Below are 22,230 nucleotides of genomic sequence, written 5' to 3'. Positions count from 1 at the left end.
CAAAATGCTCAGAGGCAACAACATTTAGAGCTGATCTGATTATTAAAAGTGAGCTCTGAGGGGCATCACAGAAGGATTGTGACTCATTTAGCTTCAAGCACATTGCGCTCTGCAGGAAACTTCTGAAAATCCCTGATAAATTGTTATTGTAGACACGTAGGTGTGCGATAAGGGTCTTTTGAAAGGTATCACAAAACCTATCTGGTGTCAGATTTAGAATAATGTCAGAACTGAAACTCATTGGAAACGTGTTTTGAGTCACTGTCAGAACAGATATGAGCAAGGAGGAGCTCTGTAATAAGTAACACTTTTGGCAGGACAGTCAGTGGAGCACTAACTGTTTGTTTAATTAATATCTCTGTATATCTCTGTCATTTCCTCAACTGAAAACTGGCTTAGCACTTGGTTTATAAAAAAAAAATAAACATTTTTTCGCTCTCCTTGTGTATTTTATTACAAGTTGGTGATCCACACGGGATGAATAAAATGACTTAAATATCTTGAAGAAGATCATTTCAGTTTCCTGTTGTTTATAATTTTTTTCTCTTCTGATTAGCCATTGCATATTCATAGCGGCAGTGTGGATGTGGTGGAAAGGCACCACACAGGCACCTCTCAAAGGGTCTGAAACCACATCCTTAGTCATGCCACTGATGGTGACGCTTTCGCTGTGACGAGGGCTGTTCATTGTTCCACTCAGTGTTCTCACACAGACATCAGTGCATTAATGACTCCGTTAGCTGGTTGACTAATTAAAACGGCAGAATTTTGAAGCACAAAAAGGTAAGAACGCTGCTTCTTTAAGTTTGTTAAAAATTGAGAGCAGAAAATGTTGAGTTATCAATAAACTGAGAGCAGAAAGTGTCATTTGAATGCCAGTAGTAATAATCATTTATTACTTGTAATTCTGACTAGAAAATGTTGATGCTCTTTTATTAATGTATTTGAGTGTTGATTTTACTGCTAATGATGTTTATTTACCACATCTGATAGTGTAGATAGATTTCTGAACCTTTGTCCATTTGATAACTGACCATTGTCGCAGATTATCCCAGATGAGGGCTATTTTTTTTTTTCTTTGAGTGTTTGACTCCTTTTTTTTCTTTTTTCTTTTTTTCTTTCTCTCTACCACAAACAAATTTATAACGAGTATATCTTTGTTTAGTTTCAGCTGCTGTGTTTCATCCTGTCTAACCAGCAGCTGATAACAGTGGGTCATCCCAATGGCTCTTAAACCTGTGTGCTTATTGTTGCTGTGGGACCTCACTTTGTTGATTCATGGTGGTAAGTCTACTTGCTTAATCAGTGTCTTGTTCTTGCGTTGACACAACTTTCTAATGGAAACTCCCCACTTAATGTTTTCCATATTAGATGAGCTTAGTATTTTACTCTTGTACATTGTTGTAATTTTCTCTCTTTGTTGTTGTGGCCTTGGCCAAGTTCCCCTTGAAAATGAAAATTAGCTTCTTAACTTAACTTAACTGGCCTTGTCAGATAAAGGATTTAAAGCAATAGGCATTTGTAGTGCCCTTCAGCAACTGACCACTCGCATCATTTCTGCTACAGTCACATCTCTATGCAATGGCACCTGCTCGACGGACTATGAGGAATCACTGAATTGTTCCTGTTCAAGCTCTTTGCCGACATATCCTGTCCTACTTCAAGTCAGTTGCAGGTACAAGTTGTCGTTAGTGTCACTGGTAATGAATATTTTATTTCATGTTGATGTTTGATACCGTATGTCGGTTTATTATAGTACCACTGACTTGAATTCAGGTAGTAGCCTGGGAGCTAGCTGTCGATTTTTCTTTTCTTTTTCTTTCTAAATTACACATAATCATTGGGTTATTATTGTGCTGTTTGTAATATTGGAATATCAGTTGTATTTTGATAGATCCCGGCCAGTTTTGCTTTTTTAAAAATTCAGGAGCAATTGGCTAGCTTACATGCCTTTCATCTGTTTTTTTAAGATAAACAAATGACACAAACAAACATTTTTGAGAAGGATTCGCTAAATTTGGATATTAAAGGACTGCAACCAAGATATCTACCCAGCGGGACATTTTACAGTTAAAAAATAAACTCGTAAGTGCTCCGACACTGTTTCTAAATTAGTGGAAAGACTCATTTAGAAACAGTGTCTAAATTAGTGGAAAGACTAGACTAAAAACTATTGTGTAAATCGATTAATCATCTCAGTTATTTCTCAAGCAAAATGCAAAACATTTTCTGGTTCCTATCTTCTCATATGTGATTTGATCCTTCTCTTTGTCATATATGATAATGAACTCAATAGCTTTGGGTTTTGACCTGTTGATCAAAATAACGAGCAATTATAATGCATCTTTTTGGGCTGTGGGGAATTACAACTGGCATTTTTCTGCATTTTCTGCCTTTTTTTTTCTTAGTCAAAACGATAATTCAGTTAATTGAGAAAGTAATTGGCTGTTTAATCAATAATGAATGTACCTGCACTGCATCACCTCTGTTCTACAACCCTTGTTGCTGAGATGTCAGCTGACGCCACAGGCCATTACTGATTGTAACCCACGTTTTTTTCTGTTATAGTGAAGAACAGGAAGAGGTTAATGGCAGCTGTGAAGTCAAACCGCCTCAATCCTGGTGCACAATGCATCTGGAAGACCTTTATCTGGTTGCATCCATTGGCTCCAAGTGCAGTGTGACAGTCAGTCAACAAGACGATCAAGGAATAAACAGGACCTATAAGTCAGCCAGCTGGTCACTGAGTGATGTGGGTAAGTTAAAACTGAGAATACCAGCATAACTTGACATTTCAGTATTCGACATTTCTACTGAACATATAAATACCTTATAAGCCTTATAAAAAGTTCATAGACAACAGCAGCATTTACATCACTTATGACATGTTTAGTGGCATCAAAGTACGTGTAGAAAGGGTTTGTGAAAAGTTTAATGTTAATTTCTTTTCATCCAGCATAAGCATTTTTTTACACATCTTAGATACTTGTAAAAAACTCCAAAAAATGTCCTTCTTGTTGAATACAGCCAGCGAATGTTAATGTTAATGCTAATGTTACTAATAGCATTCACAAATGACTGTACATTAAAATCCAGCAGTGACAAGAATCATACTTGCAACTTTCCAAATTTACCCCAAGCTGTCGTTTTGTAGCAAACAGCCACTCACCTGCTTTACCCTCCAAATTAAGACAGAAGCTAAAAATAATGTCTAACTGCCACTTGTGGTGTTGAGCATGACTGGCACATGAATTTTCAGTTTCATAATATTCCCCTGGTCCTCCTTGGGACTTTACTTTCACAGTTAAACCTCAACCTCTCTCCAAAGTTCAAGTGACAAACACTGATGGATTCTACAACATCACTTGGGACAACCACAACGAAAAAGACTGTCTCATATACAACGTGCGCATAAGAGAGAGCAAAGACTTGTCAAAGGTAATACAGGAGTAAAAACTTGGACTTGAGTTGCTGTCGCAGTACATCATTCTCAAGTTCTGCTGCTGACAACTCTCATGCAAAGCTGTTCTGTTTTTTATTCCTCCCTGACAGGATCCAGTTTATTTACTCTTAATAGAAACAAAGTACATTCAGTTAGACCATAACAAACTTCAGCCAAAGGTCAACTATACTGTGGATGTTCAGGCCAAAATGTGCCCCGACAATGTCTATCGCGGTCCGTGGAGCGAGTGGAGCGCTACTGCAGAATGGAGAACGACAGAAACTTCTGTAGAGGTTGAAGGTAAAAGAATATTGTACCCTCCACCTTGGAAACATGATGGAATCATGGTTGATTCATGCTAAGTCAGACAGTGGAGGCTCGTCACGTTATATTTGACTGTTCTTATGCTTTAAACTATCATACAAGTGTGTGCTTCTGCATTGATCCTTCATACGAACGTTTCAGAAATAGGGACCGTTAAGTTTGTTTATTATATAATTTCGTTCATTACATACTTTATACGTTATGTCTCCTTTACAGGATACAATGGAACTTGGTTGTATATCTCCTTTGGCTTCATTTTTGTCCTCGGCTTCCTGTATTTACAGAAACTGTGAGTATTGTACACACCGGGGTTACCTATTTTTTCTCAAGGCATGGGATTTTAATCTCGTTCCTTTTTAGCCCCGCCAAGCAGGTTACGTTTTCGCTTGTGTCTTTTTTGTTGGTTTGTTTGTTAAGTCGTCAGCAGGATTATGCAACGGATGAGGCATGGGCCAGGGAAGAACCCCTTAAACTTTGGTGCCGATCCGATTGAAGGGGCGGATCCGGGAATTTCTGATCACTTTCCTAAACATTGTGAGATAGGACATTTTTAGACCTCTTCGTCAGTATTTGACCTTGGCGGAGGTCTGCGCTCTACTGAGTGCCATTCTAGCTCAAAGCATGTGTCGGATTTTAGCCTCAAATCTCAGCAGGGAAGGTGCTAAGTCACCATCAGAACTTCAGTAACTTCTTAAGATGTCTCTTGCCTAACACTTCACTGGCCCATGTTTCCATATTTACTAAAACATTGTGGTGTTTGCCACTTCAAAAAAATTTACCACATGAGCTCAAAAGCCCCGTTTGTATGTTTTTGAAGTGGTGGTCCTCAATGTTCAATGATTACTACTGGCTTTTGGAGAAACTTGCAGAAATGAAAATGTTTGGACTGAAGCAACTATTAATTATCATAGAAATAAAACGTGCAAATTGTGTTTAAGGTTAAATTTACTTTCGTATTTACTCATAACTAAATATGCATTAATTGCACACAATATAACTTTGTGTGTGATGTGAAAGCAAATTAAGATGTAAGGTCATCAGAACTTTGTATTCCAGTAAATGATTAGCAAGTCTTCTAACTGCTTCGATCTACACTTTCCTTGCATCACCTCCCACATGTAGAGAAACCACTGCAGCGCTGTGCGTGCAGCGACACATTGCACTGAAATGGCTAGCAGGCATAGGAAGTCATGCAGAGCATCGGTGTAAGAGAACTGAGTACAACTCACTTGTACTACTAATTCAGAGGCAAAAAAACACCGGCTCAAAAAAAAGAGCGTGGACGCAGATGTAATAAGATGATATATTCTGTGAGCCATACTGATTTCAACTTTGGTTCAATGCACCGCTTACATACTGTATGCTCTTCATAATGAATCTCATTATTAGTAGCGGCATATGCAGTGTAGTCATTTTGGAGGTTGCAGTTTGTGGTGCTGTTGCATTGTTTAGTGTCATAATCTGAGGTGTTTTCCAGTATTTGGTCCACTGCATTTACAGCAGTACTAGTTTTAATACTGCAGTAAATGTGCAGAGGTTAGGAATACGTCTGTTACTGAAACCTCCCTTCATGGGGATGTGGGTTGTGTTTGTTCAGTAGATTAATTTTACATGGCGTTCTAAAGCATCACCCAGAACGCATTATCTAGATTTCAGATAGGAGAGGATGTCTGATGTCATAAAGAAAAGACAGAGCTCTCCTGTGCGCAACAGTTTTATACAGAGCATCGACAGATAACTGCTGGCAATATAAAATTTTTCCCTGCTGTTCTAACAACACTAGCCACCCGTTTTTTGGGGGTGTTTTTTGTTGCCATAGTGCGAACAACCAGACTGAGTAGTTATAACATAAAGATGCTCTCTGTCAGGCTGACATACACTTTTTCCAGAACATTTTGAGTGACTCTAATATCATTTAATTTTCTTATGAGGAATAATGTCTGACACGCTTCCTAAAATATCGAATCAACAATAGTACCAGCTGCGACTGGTACTGGTATTGTTTTCACCTTGTGTGTGTGTGTGTGTGTGTGTGTGTGTGTGTGTGTGTGTGTGTGTGTGTGTGTGTGTGTGTGTGTGTGTGTGTGTGTGTGTGTGTCTGTGTCTGTGTGTGTGTCTGTGTGTGTGTTTGTATGTGAAATCATACTAATATGTGGTCTAGAAGAAAACTTCTGTAGTGGGAACTACCCTTGAGGTGGTTTTGAGTACTCTGTCTGTCTGTCTGTCTGTCTGTCTGTCTGTCTGTCGTTGGACAGATTTTGTCACTTTGATAGAGTCACAACTCTGCAAGATACTTTCAAGGTGTGTAGTTGAGATCAAAATGAGGACCGAGTTCGAAAATGAGTGGGGTGGGTCCGAACGTCAACATGTTGACAGGTGTTGCAGCTAGCTGCAACACCTACACTGGTTTAAGCTAGTTGTACTTAATAAACTGGCAACTGAGTGTGCATTTTCGAACTTATTGGTAAGGCACTTGCTGTTTCTTATCAATGGGTTAGAAATGAAACAGATGAAAACTAACACTGCAAATTAACACAGACTTATCACAATGGGGGCATGTAATATGTGGGCAGTTTTAACTTCTGTCACTTCCAAACTGTTGTGTGATCAAAGGGTTCAATCCACTGCTTAAAACACTACATTTGGATAAACTGTAAAGTTCTTATGATTAAATAAGAGGTAATGGTACATTTTCTGTGATTCACATCCTGTACCTCTCGAAAAGGCATGCATTGTTCTATTTTGAGTAATAAAATGTTTTAAATTTTTAGTCAGAGTGCTAAGATGTGACTGGAACTCATGCCTTCAGCTTCGTACGGTATAATAATTCACATGAAAGTCATTTTGTGCCATCAGCATTACTGGTTATGATTTAGAAAGCTGCAGCCTTTGGTCACCACCACCGAAAACGAAATCACCTCATCAAAAGAGACACAGCACCTTTGAGTTATAAATGTCATGTTGTTTTTCATTCTCTATTTCCCTTATTTTTCGGAAATCTTTTCATATTTGTTTCAGGTGTTTGCAGAAAAGAATCCAGCTGATTACATACATACCCAAGCCAAATGAGTTTTTCAAGCCCCTCTACCATGACTATGGAGGGAACTTCAAGGTGAGAGAAAGCAAAACAAAGTCGGCTCATTGGGCTCTGTGTGTAATTTACAAAATGGCCCAGCAGGTGTTGCCCAAGAGGGGACTTTTAGCACATCTGGATCCCGTTTGGTGGGACTTTCCCTTCATTCACATTTAAGGGCCCTCGTGATGTGAATGACTCAGTGTGCAGGGGCTTCAAGAGGCTTTTCGTTTTTCATTTATCTGAGATGCTGTGGGTAGATACTTGCGTATGAAAGCCCGACCTGTTCCACCCCAGTGGAAAATACCCCTGGTATATCTGTTTCAGATCTTTTATGTGTCATTGTGTCAGGCTAAAAAAAGCCTGTTTTGACTTGGTATGGGCCCAGAGTATTTCTTTTTAACTTGTTATTTTTTCCATCACTTTTTAATATTTCCCCTAATCTAAGTTCTTCCCTCTGTGTTTTGACACCCAGAGACAGGCTAATTATTATTTGTAATGAAATACATTTACTTGTTCTAATTTTATGTCAAAACTGATGGAGCGCAGACCACACTTCTAAATGTCTATGTTGGCAAAATGGCCTCAAAATGGTCAAATCTTACTCTCTGCCCCCAAAAGATACCTTAAACAGGTATGTTTCAGATTACTTTGCATCTGCTTGGCACAAGTGTCCAATAAAGAACAGTCATTGAGCAGTTTAAGCAGGGTTTAAAAACAAAGTAAAAAGACTTTTCACCAAATTCTGTTCATCCTGTTTCTGGCTTATATACTGTAGTGTATCACTATAATATCAATATCAGGAGTCTGGACATTGTCTGGTACCCTTTTTTATCCTAATATTGTGACGTGGCTTTTTTACGGTACCCTCATCGTGTCCATGTTACTTATGATTCTCAGAGTTTTGTTTTTAACTATCTGTTGCAAACAAGGTTGTCCTTACAAAATCATTACATCATCTACAGTACATCGGGATATTCCCTCAAAAACACTGTGTTATTTGCTTTTGACACCGTTGCGGTTGCTTCTGAATGAGCCACGTCAGGACAAGAAAGCTCAACCAACACCATTAGTGTGAGATTTCAGTACAGTTACAAACGTTGCTCAGCAGAGTGCACTACTGCAGCAAGTAACTGAGAGAACATACTGTGAAAGGGGAAGTACAAGAGATAATGAAATATAGAAGTTCACTGCTGTACTTTGCTCCACTATACTAAATGTCTAAACTAAACTGTGCTAGAATTGAACTTAGTTCAAAATGTTTGCTCCTTAAGGAACAAGGTAAGCTGATTGACAGCCATCAAAACGAAACCATCATTCACACACATAAAAACAATCTAAAAATACAAAATATGACAGTGTAAAGAAAATCATGTAGGAGACGAGACGTAATGGCTGTGACATGATTGCACATTATGTCAGAAAGTGCAAAAATGCAGGTGCATTTAGCAGTCTATACACAGAGTAAACGGACCGTCTCATTTACCTAGCCTTATGGCCTGTGTAGGAGAACCAAACTGTCTTCTGTTTGTTGTACATGCCAACAATATAAAACACACAGGCTATGATATTATAGAAGAAATAAAGGACATTTGTGGGGTCATTGGTAATTGTGTATACATTTTTGAGATTTTTTTCAAAATTGAATTACTTTCAACAAAAGAGGTAACAAGCATCGACAGTAATTTACAAGCTACCGCAAAGGAGTTTAGTTGAGGTAGATGATCCTGACGTTGCAGAGTGTTTTTCATAGCAGCGTCTGTCATCAATACTGCAATCTCAAATTCATCAAACAGGAATTCAATTTACTTAAATTTGCCAGTTTAAGAAGGACACGCATGTAAATACAACCACTTACATTACATAATCTTAAATCTGTATTGTATCATCCTAAAACTGGTGCAAAACTGGTTGAGTTTGAAAGTGTGAGTGATGCAACACGTCTGTAGTGTGTAGTGCTTTATCACAGGTATGAGGTTTTTTTTAGTACAGTCCTTGTTACTCTTCAAATGGATATCATCAGGTGTTATATTTGTTTGGAGCTATATATCCTGTCTTGATGATCACCGCGACAAACTGATCCAGATCTTTCAGAAATAATTGGTGTAGTTCACCTGCGCTAGCTTTTCCGTGTGGTGCAGACTGCGAGCATTTTCTCAGCAGATCAGAGACAATGCAGTGATGCTGATGAGCGTCTTGCCTCAGGATGTGGTGACCTTTGCGTCAAGAAACTGATTCATGCTTATCTGGGCATCACCGTCCTGCATGGAGACAAGAGGTGGCTGCAGATCATTTATAATTTTGTAACATGAATGAGTCGCTGCAAAGCCATTTACATTTGCGGAGAGAGTCGCACATTAAGAATGCATCAAAGTAAAAACCACAGTTATACCTAGCATTATTTTTTAATTGAGTCAAACCAAGTCATATACTGTATGCTTAGTGTGGGAACATTCATGTATGCTCCTTACTTTATGGAATGTCTGCCTTTCCATGTAACGGAAAATTGCTAAAGCGTATATAATAGTGATTTCTCAATGGCCAAAATGTCGATATTTTCTATGTGAAACAAAGGTTCTGTCACTGATAATAATTAGATATAATGGCCTTAATTATGCACCTCATGTATTATTCCCCAAATTGTAGTGTGTGTGTATACTGTATACAGTATTAGTCATTTTAAACGTTCCATTAAACGTTCATAGGCTAGTGTTACCATTTATCTAAGCCAGTACTCTAAGTCAATGTCCTCCATTTTTTCTGTTGTAGGAGTGGGTGAAGCCTGTATTCACCGAGTATGATTACCTAAGGATCAACTCGCATGTGCAGATGATGGGCGAGAAGCAGCACGACATCCTTCAGTGGAACAACGAGGCGCAAAGCTACAGCGAGGACAACGAGACAAAACAAGGTGGTCATTTCCTCCATATGCTGCAGCCTCACAGCAACTCGCCACTGCACTTCCAGGATGGTGGCAGTTCACAGGGCACCAGTCACTCCATGGGACACATCTCCATCCATACTGTGACCCTGTCTGGAGAAGAGTTCGAGGAGGAGGTCATGTCGCAGAGCTCCGTGAACACCCTCAGAAGTTTCCAAGATGGAGAAAGCTTTGGTTCGTTTGAAGAAGACAACAGAGAACACGCTGGCTATGATTTAGAGGGACCTCAGTTGTCCAGGATGGATAGACAAAGTGGGATGTTACCACAACATGAAAACCAAGTATCCAATAAGTTATCAGTGGAAAATTTAAACTTTCAACCACACGCCCAGTTTAACGAACCAGAGAGACTATCACTTGACTCGTTCGCCTCTAACGAGCAGTCGGAAGACGGCTACCCTCATGTGGACTTGGACACCATCGACAGTGGTTTTGTAGAGTGCAGCAGCCCAGGGGCCTCAGACTCAAACAGGGGAGAGCAGATTGACTCTGATTTATTTCATGAGCACAAGAACTCAAATTCTAACTACGTCAAGCAGTGGATGATATGTAACACTATTCAGGAGAACTCCAGCAACTCAGAGAATGAACAACGTGAAACACAGTGATTAACGCTTCTGATTTACTGCCACAATTACAGTTTCCAATGTTGTGCAACATGCATGTAAAACATGGACATTATTGTTGGCAATTTCTACAACAGATATTTGAATTAAAAGAAGATTCTAGTTGTCTGGTCAGCATATAATCCTGTATGTTTTGTTCATCTTGAAATGTTTTGTACTACATATGTATATAGTCATGTTCATGTTTACTTTTGTGTGTTTTGCTTTTAAAAAGACAATTCAAAGAGACCGGAGTGTGAGAATGTAATACTCTTATCTTGTTCTAACTGACTCTTACGGTAAGTTTTTTAAACTTGATTACTCAAGTCATTTTTTTTAAATGTATCAATTTATTAATAGATCACAGTAAAGCACTGAGAAAGTCTATAATTAGCCCGATGGAACGCTCCTGACTTCATAGACGTGACAACACAGGATCAAAATGTTGCATATTGCTTTGGTTTAGACTGCTGGAGAGTGTTTTCTGCACTTTTGTCACTGTATTTACTGCTTCACACTGTCATGTCCATCCATACTTCATTAGCCTGTGCTGCAGCATGAGCATGCATACTGCCTTATCAAGATGTCTGATAATGTTTGTTTTCCTTGCACATGCGTTTTGTCTGTAACCACTGTAACCATCCATCCTGTTTTGTGCAATGTCAGTAAAAAGCAAACTTGGAACAAATTGTTATCATCTCTAAACACAAGTGGGTAATTTTTTTTTTTTTTCTCTGGCCTTCACCACATGCACCAGGAGGCTTTGACAATCTCTTCTTTCACCTTCAGTTATGTAGACAATGTTTGCAGCCGATATTTGTTCTCTTTCACCAAATGGCATGTTTCACATTTATATGGAAGTGCAGCGCCAGTATTTTACCTTTCTAGTGGGAAACTCCGACCCTAAAAACTTGTTAAAAATGGACAAAGTTAAAAATGTTGCTGTCTTTGGCTTTGCTGGGCCCATGCTAAGTATTTTACCTATTCTTGGCAGATGTAGTTATGCCATTACATCAGGATATGTAATGAAGTTTCAAGTACATGTTAGTCAGGTTTTGTTGAGTATCAATAACTGATAATATCTAACAGTGTAAGAGTGCCTGAGGGTGGATTTCTCCTACTGAAAGGTTTCCTGAGGGGACCCGTAGTGGGAGGGGGAAGTGTTGCTCATTTACTTTTCAAGTCCTGAGTTTCCCTTCCAACTAATGGTCTCACAATGTTGTGCAAGTTTGTTTTTTCATCCTACACCAGTCTATTTGTTACTGTCCACAACCTTCTGACCCAGTTACTAATTTTTGAACATATAAATAAAATCTGTATTCACATAGAGTGCAATCTGTAAGAACGGTGACATGTTTGATATGATATTGGCTCTATACTGCATTACATTGAGAAAGTGCTTAGTTTCAGCTTCCAGGTTGATAGAAGGGTTCCAGTCTTCCAGTCTGAGTTTTTGCGGCTCCTCACCATGAGCCGTATCAGCCATTCAATCTTCGGCTTCTGATCATGTCAATTTTGTAGCAAGTGGTTCTGCAAACAGTTCTCTGGTGACAAAAACTTTGCACACATTCTGCACGGTGAAGGTCAAACAAATCAAGTAACAAGCAAAACACACTTTTGAGTGGAGGGCGACTAATTATTAGACCAATGCATCGAAAGAACTCAGTTATGTAAAAAAAAAAAAAAAAAGAATAGAAAAAAAAATCAACACGGCAATGTCCATTCATCCATCCCATTCTTGTGAACGCGATATATCAGGAACAAGTGGAGGGAATTTCATTACATCTGGCACAAACGTCCACTTGGACTCAAAGGTAAATGTCAGTATGTGCTCACAAAACACTCAAGAATTCATCCACTAATTACGACAAAATTTTACACAAATGTCTCATAGTATTAAATGATGGAGTGATGACATTTTATATCCGAAACGTCAGAGGTCATCTTCACGTTGACATCATAATGGTCTTCAAAAACCCTTTTCTGGCCATTATTCAACGCCATAAGTCAGGAACAGAATTTAACATTTGGTCAGATACTGAATTGATGACACTAATCTTGGATGCCCACCTCGAAACTAAAAAAAAAAAAAATACACTGTACGCCTTTATTAAATTACTTCCAAGTCTTCGCTAGATATATTATAAGAGTCTGGATAGACATGGATGTAAACTGCAACTTGACCGGTTAGTGAAGGCATACAACTGCAAGGTGGTAAATCTAGTTTTATATTATTTTGTGGTTTTTGCACATCAACAATGAAGACATAGTTTTGCATATCAAAAATTATCAACAATCTGAAGCTTGCTATACATCCGTTTAGCATGGAGGTTTTTTCGTTGCTGTTTTGTTTTAGATGTCATAACTGCTGCCAACAAAACGCGTTGTTATTTGATGGAATCACACTTCCTTAGTATGTTGCAATGGTATCTAACCCCTTTAGGATATTTTAGGCTACAAGAGTTCCATTGCTAGAAAAGGTTATGCAAAATGACATAAAGTATATTGTTATTATAATAACCTTTATTTCATTGGTTAGAGTCATTGAGATCAAGATCTCTTTTGCAAGAGAAACCTGAGTACAGCAGAAGAAGTCACAAACAACTGCACACAAACAGCATCATAAATATGACACAAATCTCTAAAAATATTACAAATTAGAAGTTTTATGGTGAAAAGTACTGGAAGACAGTCCTCCTAAGTTCAGTGTTTACTTAAAGGGTATCAAGAGTTATCCAGTCCTGGGATCTGGTCTGATGAACGGTAGTTTTAGATTTGAGAAGAGATGTGATATACTATACCGAGGCAGCTTCAGTAGGAGACAGTTTTTTTCTTGTTGCTAGTGAGGACCAGCCTACATTTTCATATTGTACACATTAATGAGGACAATATTTATCTCCTATAATGAAACGCAGGGCACACTGCATCAAGTTGTTTTAAGGTGGAAGATCAGAATTGTAGACAGAATTATAGGTTCCTGAGAAGGAAGCATATTTAGTCTTATTCAGCATGAGTTTTAGGGTTTAGATTTAGTTTTGTTGCTTGAATTTGTGTTGAGCCATGTGCATACAAGAGTGTATCATCTGCATAAGCAGAAGTCTGTGTTGCAATAGTAGTATTGTTTATGTAGATTTTAAATAATAGTGGATCAAGCACGAAGCCTTGTGGTACCCTTTTGGTTACTAAAAGGTAGGTTGATGTGAGACCATCAATGCAGATCACCTGTGTTCTATCAGATAAATGTGCAAGAGACCACTTCTACTCTCTCAGACATTAGTATTGAGAAATAAATGGGTATTATATAAGGTACTGTGACATGAACATTTTGTAGTTATGTTTTTAGGTGGTGTTTTTACTGCAAAGTTACAGTGCTCCAGGCAAGATGTATTCATGCCCCAAAAAATGTTTTTTTCCACTGATAAGAATCAGACTGTAAAACCCCCTGGCATGAAACAAAGTTTACTGATCAGTTTGACTGTCAGACCAGGTGGGGGACACGCATAATTATCTCAGTCTTATGCTTGTTAAGCTGGAGAAAGTTACAAGACATCCAACACTTAATATCATCAAAGCTGTCCTCTAGGACACCCAAACTACAAGAATTAGCAAAGTTGACAGGAGGACATGATTGATTATCATCTGCGTAAACATTTTTAAAAATATATTGTGCCTACTGATTATATGACCAAGGAGAAGCAGGTACATTGAGAAAACAATACGGCCAAGAATTGGTCCTAGAGGTACACTGCAAGACAGTTTCATAGAGGAGGAAAAACAATATCAAGTTGCCATGCATACTTTCATGTGTGTGATCATATATCAAGACCATTCTTTGTACAGCAATACTGGTCCAGTGGTTATTGCAAAGAAGGCATGGCCTTTCTTTTATTTCCTCTGTTTTCTCTGTCTTTCTCTTAAGTGTAAATGTTGAGTTTTTATATTGAGGTGTTGTTTGTGGGATGTCTACTGTTTTTTGTCTGTCTGTGTTTGTATATGCATAGAGATGAAAAATGATTAGAGAAGTTAACACATGCCTGTATGCTTCCATACAGGCAGTAAGGGCTTACTGAATGTTTTGACTAGTGTGAAAATTATATGAATCACATGCCATGCATTTCACAGTCACGAGATCTCAACACAGCTGAACACCTACAGTACGGAAGATTTTGGATGTTTCATAGCCCTCGTCGCCAGCATCATCAAAACACTGCCTTTTAGAAGAATCTGAAGCCGCGACTTTTGGGCTTAATCACAAAGGTTCTTTGACAAAGTTGATCCTTAAAAAAAATTCAAATACAACTTAAATATAATTATAATCCACCACAAAAAAAGAACCACAGTGACATGAAAGGACTCCCATTTAAGTGTTATTAATCAGACAGACAATACTATATTCTATATCAAATTCTATTTAAAAAAGAAAAAAAACAACAACTGAAATTTCTCTATTTTAGAAGAGCCTAAATTTTTTACTGGTACTATGAACAGAAGCAAGAGCACGTGCCAAGAACCAGAGAAGTATCAGGGGAAAAAAACTGTGACGTAAAGAGGTTTGACTTCCTGTGTTACAAATGGTAACACCTTAAACCTCAGTTCCATCTCATTCACTGTCTGAGATATGAACAGGACGAGGGCAGCCCCCAAGGTAATTGCACTTGTCAATTCACTACCATCATAGCACCTGTATCAACTGCTGGTTTTCTTGTCTTTTTCAAATAATGTAAGCTATAGATATTTTGTTATATTTGTGTCATAGTCCTATCACAGGCATATTTTATAGAAGGATAAATTCCTCGTGAATGTTAGTTTGGACTGGAATGATAAATGTATTGTATGACAGAAGCAGTACATACGGGATAATACGAAAGAGACTATAAGAAGAAATGTTTTATTTGTATCCATAGAGGTATATTCATCTCCATGGAAACATGAAGTGTCTGCAGCTCCTGTTCGTGTGTTGGTGGTCCAGCATCTTCGCAGTCACCGGCTGCATCAGAGGTACTGCTCACTGGTCTGCATACAGAGATGCTTTCCTCTGAGCCATTGTGGGAAATGCTTTAATAAGGCACCTTATAGCTATCACATGTTGTGATCCGTATTTGTGTGATCACCTTCTTTCCTATGTATGATTAATTGTGCACAGATATTTTCACATTGGTCTGTCATACATTCCAGTCATCAACTACAGTGGGAGGTTTTCAGGAGAAATGTTAAACTATGGAAATATCAAGTAGTAATTCACATCATTTGTTATAATATCTGTCTTTCCTCTGTCTTAACCTTTAAGATTTGGGTAATATTTTGACTACGCTATAGGCTGAAAACAATATTTACTCAAGTAATGTGCTGAAGAACAATTAGAGCTGCTGTGCTTGAGTACGTCCATGTTATGTAACTGTATACTTTATACTATGTCCCAGAGAAACATTGTACTGTTTACTTCACTATGTTTATCTGATGGCTGGAGTTGCCTTTAATCATTTCACGGCCTGTCAGATTTATTTTGTGGCCCGGCAGACGGGGTTCCACCGCTGGATTGGCAACCACTGGACTAATCTACGTAACTGTATACAAAACAATTAACAAGCTCCACCATGACCATCTACAACTGTAAAATGTTACTTATGCACCAATGCATCAGTAACACTCTAATAATGTCATATATAATAATATAACACTCACAGGGGACACTTTTCTGCAGATTTTGAATGCAGGACCCTTACTTTTTATGGAGTATTTTTATATTGTTTTACTATTACTTTTACTTTAACTAAGGATCTTAGTACTTTCTTTTTTTTTTTAAAGAAATATCATAAAGTGTTCCAAAATCTACATGACGATAATCTTTTCTTCCCACTTGTGTAGTGGATGGATATTCATGTGTGAGTGCCTACTGGGACAAGATTACCTGTGTCTTGAACATCACTAGTACTCCTGAGGGACAGTCCAACAGCACCTACAGCTTGAAATTCACTGATATTAAGTAATCGCACTTCTTGCAGAATTACATAAATAAATGAAAATTTAAAATTCTAACGTACAGAAATTGATGTTTGTGCTTGTGGCACATTTTGTAAACATGTTCACCACATGTTAATGTTCTGTAATTGTTTTTTAAAATCTTTAGGAAGGGCATGAATTCCACTTGTCCACTTGTCATGATGAACAACAGGTACAGCTGTGTCTGTAAAGTTGGGAGCAGAAAAATTTTTACCAGTACCAAAAGCTATGCCATACAACTTTGCAATGAGTCTGGCTGCAGTTCCCTAATAGCGAACTTTAGTCCATCACAGAACAGTAAGTAGAAATTCATTATACTTAGTACTGATTGTATGTGTCTGGCAGACATGTGTGTGTGTGTGTTGATGTTTGTGTTTTTTTGCATGCACGTAAACAGCTGTCTCTGCACACTGATTTCCAGAAAATGATATTGCAATTCAGGATATTATCAAAGAACAGTACCTTTATTATCTAGGAGAGATACTGAACAACAAACATTAGGTTACGTCTTTGCAACATATACAGTATGTTATCAGAAAGATTTTGGCGTATATAAATATGATTCAATTAATGTTTGTGTTCAGTTCAGCTGACACCCCCACATCAACTTGAGGTCCAACAAACACCAGATAATTTCAACATCACTTGGAAAAGTGGATATGAAGACAATCCTTACCTCGCCACTTATCTTGAATATGAACTCTCACTTCAAAACTCTAAAAGCAGTGGGAGCAAAGTAAGATTTACTGTCATAAATAGATAATGATAACTTGTTTTGCTGTAATACGATCTAACAGTGATCATTTTTGATTGTTTGATTGTTCCCCCAGACCCTCAAAAGATACGAGAAGTTTATATGGCTTCCAAGATTACAATTTGACTCATATGCTACATATTGCATTAAAGTCAGATCAAAACCTTTTGTAAAGTTATATAATGGAACTTGGAGTAAATGGAGTCCACAAACATGCTGGACAAAGGACGAGCAAAAAGGTAAAATTACACTTTCTCTTAAGTTCAAAGGCTTATTGGCACTGTCTATCAATGATGCATGTAAATGTACTGATATACAAGTGTATGTCGAGTCTGCTTGCTCCTGTCTTGCACTGTGTGTAAGGTCTTGTCCCCTGAATTATGTGTACAGTGGCTTGAAAAAGTTTGGGCACCCCTAGTATAAATTTCTTATTGTGAATAGTTAAGCAAATAAATCACAGCTTGTGAAAGCTTTTTGTCGCAGCTAAGAGTCTTTCAATTCTTGTTTGGGGGCTTTAAGCCCACTCTTCCTTGCAAAAGGCTTTGAGTTCTGTGAGATTCTTGGGCCATCTTGCATGCACTGCTCTTTTGAGGTCTATCCACAGATGATGTTAAGGTCAGGGGACTTTTAGGGCCATGGCAAAACCTTAAGCTTGCACCTCTTGATATAGTCCATTGTGGATTTTGAGATGTGTTCAGGATCATTATCAATTTGTAGAAGCCATCTTCTTTTCATCTTCGGCTTTTTTTGACGATGTGAGGTGATGTTCTTCCTGAAGGTCTTTTGCATTCAAACGGGGTTTTTATTTGCCTTTCTAGCAACCCTACGAGCAGTTCTCTCTGAACGTTTTCTTGGTCTACAAGACCTCAACTTGACCTCCACTGTTCCTGTTAACTGCCATTTCGTAATTAAATTACAAAGTGAGGAAACGGCGACCAGAAAACGCTTTTCTATCCCCTTATAGCCTTCCCCTTCTTTGTGGGCATCAATTATTTTAATTTTCAAAATGCTAGGCAGCTGCTTAGAGGAGCCCATGGCTGCTGATTGTAGGGACAAGGTTTGGACGGTTAGATTATTTATAAAACTTTGAAATTTGCATCATCAAAAAATAATACACCAATCTTGCTTAAAATGTTGGAAAGAATGTTTCATCTTTAACTTTGCACCTTTTGGGCAGACCTCATCTTCTTTTCAAAGCCACTGTATCTCAGTCTCATCAAGAACAAGTATTATACTGCATACTGTACAAATAACATGAGTCACAATCTCAAAGACCTTAAAAATAATCTCTTATCTTTTTTTCTTAATCACCATGTCATTGAATACTTCCGATCATACATGGACATAAGCCACCTAATAGTTTCAGTGTCATCTCTGTTGTATGACTCACTAATTCTGATATTATTTCATGAAGTTTTCTTAGAACAAGAAAACATATCAGTCATGTTGACCAAATATCTGGGCCCAGTGTGTGTGGTTGTTGGAGTTCTGCTGTTTGTATTCTACAGTCCTGCTACAAGGTAGTTAAACTGTACTTTGAAATGTTGATGAAAGAGGAAATTTAAACTTGTTATAAATTACGTAATCTGCTCTGTATGATGATTGTAAAGTGTGATTCGACCTTTCTTATCTTTCATCATTTGTACAACAGAATGAAGATAAAAACTCTGTCTCACACACCATCACCAGTCCCTTTCTTTCAATCCTTGTTTGAAAAACACGAGGGCAATCTCCAGGTGAGGTGGTAGGACGATGTCCTCTTGTATACTCTCAGTCATGTTGTCTTATTCTAGGAAAGTGAGCCAGCTCAGTTTTTCTGCTGTTAGTGTGTTCTCCAGTCATCTGCTGTCAACAGTAGTCATGTTGAAGTCCTCATGGATATTTTGGCTTTCATTTTGTTTAGTTTCATTTCAGCTTTACTACAATGGAAGAATCCTTGCACAATAATGAACAGAATTACACATAAGGATACAGCATTTATAGCTATTATACATTGGCTCTCATGAACTCTGTCTCTGTTAGTTAGGACATGAGGCTGTACTTAATGTTAACGTCAGCATGCTAGTATAATCCAAATGGCAATACTAACATGCTGATGCTAAGCAGATGTGATGCTTACCATGCTGATGAGAATGTCATGGCGAGAATGGCAGGTATTTGGTCGTACAACAACGTTTTGGGCAAATTTGAATTTTGACCTGGATTAAAGGTCAAGGGATAATCAAAGTGATTGCAATTCATCCCGAGGGGGTTAGTTATTATATAAGCTGGTTTTATGTTGTGTAAGATGTGCTGCAATGAAAGTAAGTCGTGCAACTTTATCACAACTGACTCTCCATTCTACTGAATTTACAGGAATGGCTTTCACCTCAAGGCAAATTTGCACTAACATACAAAACTGAGGAGATCTTGATATCAGATGCTGTGACTGTCGTGCCGGTACCCATCACAAAGGACCTAGAGGAGAAACAGGAGTTCCACAACCCTTCAGTAGCACAACTGGCATTCAATCAGTGTCAAACCTCCTATTTCAGCTTACCTGGGATGCATGGGGCCTCCCAACCTATGACTATGGTCTGTCCAGGGGAAACTTCTTACACTCAGCTCCCTCACTCTGTCTGGGGCTTCGGCATCGGAGAAGTACGAGCGGTGTCCGCTTCACCCGAAGATTTCTTAGAGATCAGCCATGCCGACTCTGGTTGCAGCTGTGAGGATCTGACCCAAAGCACAGGGTGCAGTTTACCAAGCAGTCCCGTTGTTGACAGTTCACCACCATGTTACAGTAGCGATTACTGCATTCTCAACAAAACAGCAGAAGGCGTTGTTCCTGTTTTAGTGTCCAAATGAACAAGCCCAAATGTGCCCTCCGATTCACAGCAAGAGGCCGGGAGCAAAAAATAAGAAATGATCCCGTCAGTTCAGTTGGTGAAAGAGAAATACACAAGACTGGTGGCAGTAATCACAATGGCAGTGTTTGTATTGCATGAGTCTTACGCGTAGTTGAACTCCTTTTTGATTTGCCTCGTTTATACATCATGTGTGTTTATACTTTGCCTCCACCTTTTAATGAATAACTTTTGCAATTGTTTTATTGGCTTGAGCGAGATGCTTTAAATATGTGCTGGGCCGTCATCAGTCTTTGAATTGTTGAATAGTTGATATTCATCAGCAATGCGGGTGCAATAGGCACTGCTCCTAAAATAAACGGGATGTAACAAATGCTTGTGATGTACAGTGTTTCCCCAGGGGGATCAATAAAGGATAATCCTTATATGAAATTTCTCCATTAATTTCTTCGTTAATAATAATAATAAGTGAAATAAATTGACGAGGTATTTTTTTGAGGCATAGCCTTCCTCAGTGCCTCTTGAAAAGGAAGTCGATATATTTAGTTTACTTGTATATATCATGGTCATTTTATGCTGTGGGTCGGTAGAAATCTATAATATCTTAAATTTACATTTGTAATGTGCGTTACTACGGCTTAGTGTGTTGGACTGGGCTGTTTTAACATAATCCTAAAAAATACACTGAGTTGCCAGTTAATTAGGAACACCGAGCTAAAACATAAAGCAGTCTAATACAACAGACCCACAACAAATCCTAACATCATGAAGGTTTTGTTTAAACTGTTTTAGAGAGTTGACAAAAAGACCTTACCTCAACGTTTATCTAGTTCATTTAAATAATTTAGGTAGTTCATTTATTTCAGCCCAGAAAGAGGAAGCTCAGCTTTGTTGGCTTCAAGGTTGAGTTTCAAAGTCCACAACAACTAGTCAGACTCCATCTGCTGATGAAGGTCATGATCAAAAGCCCCAGAAGAGCTGCTAAATTGACCTTGAGGTGAGTATGTTTTGTCAACTGCTGTTTCCAAGGTCAGGAATGAAATTGAAATATGGATTCAGTTTTGATGTCTTGTCCACCGAAATTTATATCAGTGTGGGCAGACTAAATATCACTGCGGCCTATAAAAATGACCATGAAGTCCAAAACTGTCTCAAAACAACTGGACCTTATGTGAGAGGAGGCTTTATTGCAAGACTGCTCTATTAAACTGCATCAGTGTTAGCTAGGTGTACCTAATAAACTGCTGTATTTTTCAGTAGTGGAAAGTAACTAAATTTATTCAAGCACTGTACTTAAGTGGAATTTGAGGTCTTACTGAAGATGACCTTTTTTTTGCTTTTGACTGCTCTCAAAAAAACTGTCTGGTTTGGGCCCTTGTAACATTTCAGATGTCTATGAGTTGTTAACAGTTCCACTGAAGAGGGAATTCCCCTCTAACCTTCTCAGATGGTTTCATTTGAGTAACTGTTTGAGGCCCAGAGAGGTAAAACTCCAACATTTCACAAAAAAAGCAACGATTAAAAAAAAAAAAAAAATGTGGAGAATGGATCCAAATTTGTCCAGCAGAACTTTGTTTTTTCCTTGTTCCTACCTCAATAATAATCTCACGACCCCTCAGATTTTACTCGTAAATCTGGAGAGGCCCGACCCCTAGATCGGTAGCCATTAGACTAACCTACCTTACTGTGTATAAAGGAGTAATAAGTAGCTCCACCTGGAGAAGCTACAGCAGTTAAATGTTGCTTAAAAATTGATGAATAATTATTAATAATTATCTGTATTTTTCTGCAAAATAAAATCTTTTAATACTTTACGTACATTTTTTTTAACACTTTTGTACTTTTACAAAATGCAGGAATTATACTTGTAATTGAGCCTTGTTACATTGTTGTTTTACTGCTTCTGCCCAAGTAAAGAAAATTAGTACTTCATCCACCATTGTCAATAAACTGACCTTTGAGTATGTTTCTGGCCTTCACATAGTTTCATAATCTAACAGCCGCATGCACAAAAACCTGCAGTTCCACAATGACCCAGTCTTTGGCAGTAGAGCATCTTCTGGCCTGCCAACCTCAACGACACACAGTGGATGAAAAAGCAGCCAGGTAGATGGGAGAAGCTCCATGGGGAATTCAGCGATCAAGGCTGCCGATGCAGTACAAAACTAAATTACGGGACACCAAGGGGAGAATTAGCTCTGGGAAATTCACGGGAATGAGGTGGAGCAAAATTGAAGAAGGAGTG

The 22,230-nt window shown here is 38.3% G+C and overlaps 2 protein-coding genes across 3 annotated transcripts; both read left to right on the top strand.

Moving 5' to 3' along the window:
• The first annotated feature begins 438 nt into the window (after positions 1-438).
• Positions 439-11,054, top strand: LOC120783737 (interleukin-21 receptor-like). 2 transcript variants are annotated; one of them, XM_040116906.1, is made up of 9 exons: positions 439-783; positions 1,166-1,284; positions 1,567-1,675; positions 2,569-2,756; positions 3,305-3,438; positions 3,553-3,742; positions 3,983-4,055; positions 6,785-6,878; positions 9,609-11,054. In XM_040116906.1, exons 2-9 carry the CDS (start codon positions 1,224-1,226, stop codon positions 10,386-10,388), a joined length of 1,629 nt encoding a protein of 542 aa, XP_039972840.1. In that variant the 5' UTR covers positions 439-783; positions 1,166-1,223; the 3' UTR covers positions 10,389-11,054. The 2 variants fall into 2 exon arrangements, with proteins under 2 accessions (XP_039972840.1, XP_039972841.1); XM_040116907.1 differs by lacking the exons at positions 1,166-1,284; positions 1,567-1,675.
• A 3,953-nt stretch (positions 11,055-15,007) lies between these two features.
• LOC120784474 (interleukin-21 receptor-like) lies at positions 15,008-20,372 on the top strand. Its single transcript, XM_040118325.1, has 9 exons — positions 15,008-15,030; positions 15,290-15,383; positions 16,251-16,368; positions 16,513-16,682; positions 16,970-17,121; positions 17,216-17,378; positions 18,554-18,659; positions 18,791-18,875; positions 19,495-20,372. Exons 2-9 carry the CDS (start codon positions 15,314-15,316, stop codon positions 19,984-19,986), a joined length of 1,356 nt encoding a protein of 451 aa, XP_039974259.1. The 5' UTR covers positions 15,008-15,030; positions 15,290-15,313; the 3' UTR covers positions 19,987-20,372.
• The last annotated feature ends 1,858 nt before the right edge of the window (positions 20,373-22,230 follow it).

This window comes from Xiphias gladius, chromosome 22 (genome assembly GCF_016859285.1).
Source record: "Xiphias gladius isolate SHS-SW01 ecotype Sanya breed wild chromosome 22, ASM1685928v1, whole genome shotgun sequence".
NCBI classification, from domain to species: domain Eukaryota; kingdom Metazoa; phylum Chordata; class Actinopteri; order Istiophoriformes; family Xiphiidae; genus Xiphias; species Xiphias gladius.
This window is presented reverse-complemented; position numbering and strand designations above follow the sequence as displayed.

What these genes read in the sequence shown, in the direction of transcription:
- LOC120784474 (XM_040118325.1), top strand. Translation starts at nt 15,314, where the DNA reads ATGAAGTGTCTGCAGCTCCTGTTCGTGTGTTGGTGGTCCAGCATCTTC. An exon ending in CTTTAGTCCATCACAGAACA is followed by an intron (nt 16,683 to 16,969) that starts GTAAGTAGAAAT and finishes GTTTGTGTTCAG; the next exon opens with TTCAGCTGACACCCCCACAT. An exon ending in TTCTACAGTCCTGCTACAAG is followed by an intron (nt 18,660 to 18,790) that starts GTAGTTAAACTG and finishes TTTGTACAACAG; the next exon opens with AATGAAGATAAAAACTCTGT.
- LOC120783737 (XM_040116906.1), top strand. Translation starts at nt 1,224, where the DNA reads ATGGCTCTTAAACCTGTGTGCTTATTGTTGCTGTGGGACCTCACTTTG. An exon ending in CACTTTGTTGATTCATGGTG is followed by an intron (nt 1,285 to 1,566) that starts GTAAGTCTACTT and finishes TTTCTGCTACAG; the next exon opens with TCACATCTCTATGCAATGGC. An exon ending in AACTTCTGTAGAGGTTGAAG is followed by an intron (nt 3,743 to 3,982) that starts GTAAAAGAATAT and finishes TCTCCTTTACAG; the next exon opens with GATACAATGGAACTTGGTTG.